At 27.2% G+C, this 8,346-nt stretch overlaps 1 protein-coding gene across 1 annotated transcript; it reads right to left on the bottom strand.

The window, feature by feature from the left end:
- Nucleotides 1-351: 351 nt before the first annotated feature.
- On the bottom strand, nucleotides 352-7,263 carry LOC108748238 (major facilitator superfamily domain-containing protein 6-like). Its single transcript, XM_018486265.1, has 9 exons — nucleotides 7,206-7,263; nucleotides 2,510-2,811; nucleotides 1,951-2,293; nucleotides 1,631-1,821; nucleotides 1,415-1,551; nucleotides 1,223-1,338; nucleotides 827-1,072; nucleotides 542-655; nucleotides 352-410 (listed from the first exon to the last, which is right to left on the bottom strand). Exons 1-9 carry the CDS (start codon nucleotides 7,261-7,263, stop codon nucleotides 352-354), a joined length of 1,566 nt encoding a protein of 521 aa, XP_018341767.1.
- Between the last annotated feature and the right edge of the window lie 1,083 nt (nucleotides 7,264-8,346).

Genomic DNA, 8,346 nt, shown 5'->3' with positions numbered 1-8,346 from the left:
GGCAATGTGGTAACTTTAGTGATGGAGTTCCTAAATTTATGATTAATCATAATATATGAAATCTATTTGATTCCGAACTATTTGTTTTCTGTCTTGCGGTGATCTCCAGGTAAATAAACGTCTCGACGGTAGCTTGTATTACATTTTAATAAAAGCAGTATATAATTGTTAAAAAAGTTGCTATTAACAAAATCTAAATTCAATGTAATATTATTCTTCTAAATGCGTTAATATATAATACATAGATTATTTTTTATTCATTTTTCTTTATATATAAGATAAAAATGTTTAACAATATTGTTTCTTATTGTACATTTACAAGAAGACGATTTGTATCAAGTATCTGCTATATTACATTGTTTCTGTGCATTTACTCGTCAAGTTCCTCCATTCAATATTATTTCGTGTATCTGCAATAAAGAAAATCTTTCATCTTTTTACATATGTTTAGTGAGCTATGTAATATATGTACATTAAAATATTAAATTATTCAATTCTTTACCTATTTTTTGTTTAAACCGCTTAAAGTAAAAAATGTGAAGAACAAAATATATTAACGCAGAAAATGCTGCAAATACTGAAAATATTCTTAGAGTCATTATACCTTTAAATTTTTTAAACAAGATACCACCTATCAAATTGCCAACCGAGAGTCCTGGAAACGTTTTATACCAATAATAGTAACATTAATAATATTAATTAGTGGCGAAACAAATGTATATATATACATATATTAATCTTATAAATTATTTATATATTTAATTTTTTGTAGAAAAATAATATCTGATAAATATAAGTACTTACAGGAGCGTGTAAGGTATCTTACCTAAACCTTCATTCATGCCTTGAACCAGTCCTTGAACAGTACTTGAAGCACCAGTAGGTGATATTACATCCCCGTACGATATTATTGCTGTAAGACTAAGGGCATACGATGGTCCCTGCATGAAAAATTCTATAAAAAGAACCCACCATAGCGTTGGCGCTAAAGATATTAAGCCCAACCGAACTGCATAACATACAAAACAAAATATAAAGGTATAATCGTAACCAAGCTTCTTTAATATTTTGCCTGAAAAATAAAATTATTTCAATATGATATTTATTAAAGAAAAACAATTAAAAACAATTTTAGTTTTGCAGTAAATATCGTGTATTTATAAATTTGTAATATAAAAATTTATTATGAAATTGTAATATAAAAATAATTAATGTGTGTTACCAGATAAAAAAAAGAATATTACTTCACCACTGAAAGCCTGTGCCGCTAAAATCAAACCTTCTAACAATTTAATTCTGTTCATATAACCAGTCGCAATAGAGAGATCTTCTACATACCTATAAAATTAAGCTACACTATACATAAGTATACAAGCAAAAATCTATTATCACCAATCAAGATATAAAAGTTTACCACAACAAAAAATTACGCATGATACTGTTAAGGACACCGAAAAATCCAGAAAAACACAAAAATATAATGATAGATATGGATTTCAAAAGTGTAAATACATCCTTCAATATGGTTGTCGACTGTGATTGTAATGGGAGCTGTAATAAAAATCTATGATGAGACATGAAGACATAAGAACAAAACTAGTAATTAATTTTTTATTTTAAATAAAATTACCTCCAGTTTTATACAACAAATAAAATCGATGCAAGTAAATATGATCACAATAAGCATTGACGGTATATAATTTTTATAGACTTTGTCGTACGAAAAAAAGTCTACCATATATCCAGATAAACATGCAACAATACTATAACCCACTGCACCCCATAATCGCTGCTTACCGTATTTCAACCGTTTATCTTGTCCTGACAAGGCAAATATTGTTAAAAATAAACAGAGTATTGTTCTATATAATGTTATTACATACAGAAATATTGCAAAAGTATGGTTAAATTTTGAGAATTAGTTTAAAAATATTTATAAAAGTCATGTACCTAATATGGCAAAGCAAAATGCATCGCTTATACTGATGAAAACATAAAAACCTATTTCGCCAATACACGTTAAGACAACGAAACTCCAAAAAGTTGCAGATATGTACATACATTGATCATCTTTGAAATTGTCACAGATAACGTTACAATTATAATTGTTTGTTAAATTTCCTTGACACAATGATATCTCATTTATATTTAATAAGCACGTAGTATTTGATGAAATAATTGCTTTGTTTTGGTCTGCATGAAAAGACAATTGCGTGGAAAAATTTGTATTCTCGCATTTCCAATGACATATAGTGTCTTTTGTACCATTACACGATGCAATTGCTGATGCATGCTTTAATAAAGAACAAATTATAAACAAACGCATATTTTTATAAAACACTAATAATTATAAGAATCTAATTGATTTTGTATTTTAAAACGTTTAAACAAATTTTAAAGTTACACATATTTACAATATATTTTAAATATTATGTATATTATGTTTTATAAACCTCAACACTTAAAAATTTTTATATAACTTAAAAAATTATGGAATATAAAAACTTACGTATTTCATATTGCAACGCGGTAAAGTTTCACAAGACACATTTTGAAAGTGATGTTCTGGTAAAATTGGACCTGGCAATGGTGATAAAAAGAATACTGTAATGCAACAGATATTTGCTATGGCAAGCAATGTTAGAAAGATCACTTTTCTCCAAGTTTTATAATAATCCATAATAAAACCAAATATTGGTTTTACTACTAAAAGTAATATAAAAAAAATCGCGTTAATGCTACCAATAATTAACGGTGAAATACCAAGTTGCTTTCCGTAAACTGTTAGAAATGGATAAATAGGAGCCCCACCTAAAATAAGAAGAATAATAATTAAATTAATAGTGTAATTTTTAACTAATAAAATTTACTTTTAATATCTTTTTATTATAATCTTTTTATTGTATGTGTTTGTTAGCTAAAATATATATTTATGATATAAATATTTTTATATTGGATATAATACTAAATTATTTATTTTTTAAAACAAATTAAATAGCTGTGAGTCATAACTAGTTGTTTAAGGTATTTCTTCGGCTACAATCGCGTTAGAAAATTAATCGCATACAACCTATGAATATATCTCGCCGCACGTGCTCTCTGAAAAGAGAAATTTGAAGCGATGTACACACACACGCATAAATGTCCTATCTGTATGCACGAACACTAATCTGCATTGAAGACAGTTGAAATGTAGCAACAGCATGTCCCTGTCTTGCTGCTCGGCATGTGAGAAAGAAAATTCCATCAAATTACAAATTTAAATTACTCTAATTAAAAAACAGCATCGCTAAGTTTCTCCATTTCTTTGATAAGATTCCTATAATTTTTCTACATTACATATTTATATATTTTTTAAATCTGTAGAAGATTTTCGCCGCAAAGTATTAAAATATTATTTCAGCAAGACTTGATATTGGAGTTTACGTATTAAAAGTTGAAATTTTAAAAATGAATATCTTTATTTCGGCACCGCTAGAATGTTTTTTTTTTAATTCTAACTATATAAATAAAATTATTTTAAACATAATACCCAAATTTTTAACAAATCTGTAGAAACTCAATTTCTCGGTGAAATACTTTATACTAAAATTAATAAAATTCGTACATAATAATAAACGCCTATGTCAGGTTATTAGCAATGTTAAACTAAATGATAATTATTGTAAGCCGTATATAATGTAAAAATTACACGTGCCCGCACACACATACATTGTAAATTTAAAACAGTACTAAAACGCTCTTATCTTGGCTATGTTCAAAAATAGGTTGGTGTTGGGAAAGAAGTTAGCAGTATTGGAAATTACCAATGTGGCGTTTCGTTTCTTCCGCTGGGAGACCAAAGTAATAAAATGCATAAAATGTATTGATTTCAAATAACTTTCTTGTTTGCTATTAGGATTTAAAGTATTAAGAACGAAAACAAATGTTTTTAAATTAATTTTAGATGTAATAAAAAACCGACTCCGAGATGATTTTATAACATATAAAGTCTGATCTACAATTGCGCAAACGTAGTTGTAAATGATTATGAATTAGTGTAAAGCCCAATCTACAATTGCATATAAATGTAGTTATAATTGTAAGAATTGACCACATCATGAAAGAATCACGCTTGAATACGAGGAGAATATCCGACTATAATTGGTGAATTGTTACAACTACGATCACTTACAACTACGTTTACGCAATTATAGATCAGGCTTTAAGCGAAGTTTTAATCTGCTATTCCAAGTTGTAAAGCGTTTAATAAAGGATGGTTCAACTTAAATCTTTCACGAATGCGACTGCGTAAAACATAAGAGTGAACCAATCAAAACGTCTACATTGTTATTGTTTTTCTGTCTCAACGTATAGAAAGTACAAAGTGTTCTTTCCATCTTTTATTGTATTCATTTTATGATATATTATTTGACAAGTTTATTATATTACAAATATATTATATTACGAGTACCCCTGCCAGAAATTCCTAATAGATCCGTATAAAAAAAAAACATCTTAAGAACTTTATTTCCGCTTTAATTTTATCATTTTCTCATTTAGCGATTAATTTTGAATAAAAACATATGATTTTCAGACAATTGTAAAATTTCATCTTGCACTGTGGCCGAAATAACCTGTTTAAATGTGTGTAAAAAACACAAATGATTTGAAATCGCGAAACGATTTATATGCTTGTATTACATTTTGTCTGTATTTTTTAGAATAACTTGAATTTTCTATGCGTAAAAAAAAAATTATTTTTGTTGCACAGGGTTATACTAACTGATTCCAATACTTCGTGACGACCACGCAACGCAAGCACAGACCGATATACATATCCTATATTCGCTAATACGAATGTGTATCAGTATTCTGTATATGCAATCAGAACCTGATTAATTTTTTGTAAAATGCAGGTACAATGTAACATTAAATGTTGCGTGTAAGTGCATGTAAGTACTCATAAATTTTGCATTTGCAAATGCATGGAAAAGCACATACATCTGATTGATTATGACAAATTCGAAAAAATTATGGATCAGCATTTGTAGATATATTCAATTTATAGTTGATGTCGATAGAAACGTGTAAGATTTGGTAGTAGAAATTTTTCGATGCGGATACATAAAAATATATGCCAATAATTTCTCATAAATTCGGATAAATGTCATATATAGATTTATCGATTTCTATTCAGAATTTTCGGCAGGGATGGAATATGGAGAAAGTGTTTTAAGCAATGCACAATTTAAAGATAAAAATTTATTGAATCTTTACTCCATTGTAAGTTAATATATTGTACAACATTTACTGCTCTCATAACTTTATATCTACGTTTACGCAATTGTAGATCGGGTTTAAGGCACGTATAAAAGTCGATTGTTAACTCTAGATTGAGAGTTATGTTCAGTTTCATTATTAGTTTTATAATAATGATATTTCATCTTGTATGATGTATTGAAAAAAGAGGAAACGGATAACAAAATTATTCTATAATATATGAATTGAAAAAAAACGGTAACAATTACGAGAGTTATATCTTTATAAGGTAACGTTGCCAATCCTCCTAAGAACTTGGAATCCGTTATTAGAATTTTATTGGATAATGACTATCCTTTGCAATTTATGTTCTCGACAATGACTGAAAGAATAAAAACTTTTACAAATAAAAAAACAGCTTCAAATAAAGACTCTTAGCAATAATAACAATAATAGTAATAACAACGATCAATTAAAAATTTGATTTACAATTCCGTACGTAGATTCATTGTTCGAAAAATTTAGAAACGTCATTAAAGACACTGTTTTTGTTGTATCCTTCTATAGCATGAATAAGTAGAGTAACGCGTTATCAGATCGCAAAAAGATCTATTACTCACTAGTTGTAAGGAGAACGTCGTCTATAAAATTTCTTGTAAAGACTGTGATGCAACTTAAGTCGGACAAACAGAACAATTGATAACGAGAATTTTTGTATATAGATCTCATATTAATAGAAACACAACAACATATTCGGTAATTACAAATCATAGGTTCTTGATTTATAATCATGATTTCTGTTGGGAAAACCTTAAAATATTGGATAATGAGAGGAATTACAATTAGAGATTAATATTATATTGATCAGAGATGATCAATATAAAACAACAGAATAGTAACATAAATTTGAAAACAGACACTGCTAAACCAAGCATATTTAAATTATTTTAACTCTTATTGTTAATTTGTTTTTATTATTGACATCGAACTTCACTTTTAAATGATCCGCGAGCTCTCACGAATTGTCTCATTTTTTGTTTGACGATGTATGATCGACACGTTATTCTGTACTGTACATTTCATTTATTATTTTATAATTTGACTAAAAAATTTTTAATTGTTTGACATCTTTACTATCAAGACTTTGAATTAGCAGTTTACATTATGTGCTTGCAGTTTCTATTATGGGTAAGTTTTTTTGTACATTTATTTTTCCATACTAAAATATTTATTTAATTTTGTTATTAAAAGCACCAACTTTGTGATTTTTATTCAGCCTTATAACTATGCCGAGGCATAGAAGAATGTATTTTCGAGAATTAGTTTGGCTTCTCATAAAACTGCAAAGAATAGATTTACATTTTCCAATTTTGGATACGTAGACAACGAGCAATATTAATTATTTATATAACTTTTTTGCGTATATTTTTCACTGAAAAAGGTTAGAAAATTAACCAAAACGTACGAATTTATTATAGTTTTAACGATTATGTTTGTTCTACGGTCTCTTCAATAAATTTAATTTGAATATTGAGAGATATTCTTGAACAATTTGCGCACCTTGAATAGCGCTTATTCCTTCGAGCCCTTTTGCCTCTTTATTTAATTCAAATTAAAACGATAATGAAATAGAATAAAATCATCCATAATGTAATCTTTATAATTAATCATGATTATTAAATATTTTATTAATTGTTTGATATTGTTCTGGATAAAAAAAATGAATTTTTAAAGAGTGATTCACAACTGATGATGAACTGATGATTCACTAATGATTTCACTATGATCAAAAACGTCCTTTTCGAAATTATTTCACTTTTATTTAAACCATTGTATCGATAGTCTTAGAGAAAATTGACTATTTAAAATAAAATAGAACACTCTCTCTCTCTCTCTCTCTCTCTCTCTCTCTCTATGTGTGTGTGTGTGTGTGTGTAAATATATTAAATAAGATAGTTACTTACTTCCCAGAAAAAAGAAATAGTGCATCTTTATAAGCAAATGTGTATAATTTATCTTCATGATTTGTAAAGCCAAACAGATGTTCGACAAATTTTATATCTTATTACTGTGCAATTCTTCTTGCAGAAACGTATTAAATTTTAAATGTGCTAAATTCTATATTATTCTGTAACAATTAAATATATAAAAATAATATTGTTTAAAATTATCAGCAACAATTTTGCACAAAATATATTCACACTTTATAATGAAATATATAAAAATATTAACTAGATATAAATAAATGTATATATACTTAGTACGCGATCATTTACTGTGACTATGATGTATAGCACTGTGCAAAAATTCCGAATGAGTTTTTGAAAACTCACAATACTCATATACACATTACAGATAATTATGAGTTATTCCAAATAATTATGAATCATTATGTTAGTATATGTTAATATTTGTGAATATATATTAACATAATACGTCATAATTATAATAGTCACAATGTTTTTCTTTACTTACATAAACGTTGCATTTGTGAGTCTAATGAACTCGTAGTAGATGTACATTTAACACATAATAACAAATGTATATTTAATTTTTGTATAAAGTTTGTCACAGTTTTACAATGTAAGTAAAGTAAAAAATATAAGTTAATAAACAGATTACTTATATAATCGTAAGCCAAGTCATTACTAGTGGGTAAAATGCTTATTCCTTTGCATTATCTCGTAGAGCAAAGATAATGAAAAAATTAATGGAAAGTAGACGCTGGAGCTCTGTTTTATAAACCCTAACTTATTAATATGTAATTACGATTTATCAATGCTCTGTTAATTGTGGATAGGGATAAGGAGACAATAAACAACTAGCTTAATATTTATAAAGAATAAGTATTTAATAAAGAATAAGTTTCTTGAGATAAAAAAATTAAAAAAATAAAACAGAGCTAATAGTAGTCTAGCGCAGACAATGGTGCGCAGTTATACTTAATATATAAAACGATAAAAATTATCGCATAGAATCAAATATAAGAAATAGTTGGATGTTGATACAAATTGAGGCTATCTTCAATAACGCAACAAAAATCATAAACAATAAGGATCTTATGTGAGATCTTATGATGAGTTACTACTATCTTCCAAAGGTTGT

The sequence above is a fragment of the Trachymyrmex septentrionalis genome, unplaced genomic scaffold (genome assembly GCF_001594115.1).
Source record: "Trachymyrmex septentrionalis isolate Tsep2-gDNA-1 unplaced genomic scaffold, Tsep1.0 scaffold22, whole genome shotgun sequence".
Taxonomy (NCBI): domain Eukaryota; kingdom Metazoa; phylum Arthropoda; class Insecta; order Hymenoptera; family Formicidae; genus Trachymyrmex; species Trachymyrmex septentrionalis.
The sequence above is the reverse complement of the archived record's forward strand: the minus strand, read 5'-3'. Positions and strand labels throughout refer to the sequence as shown.

Coding starts and splice junctions, on each gene's coding strand:
- LOC108748238 (XM_018486265.1), bottom strand. CDS start 7,263: ATGAAGATAAATTATACACATTTGCTTATAAAGATGCACTATTTCTTT. Junction 1,552..1,630: donor TTTGTTGTATAAAACTGGAG/GTAATTTTATTT, acceptor TTTTTATTACAG/CTCCCATTACAATCACAGTC. Junction 1,339..1,414: donor ATGCGTAATTTTTTGTTGTG/GTAAACTTTTAT, acceptor TTAATTTTATAG/GTATGTAGAAGATCTCTCTA.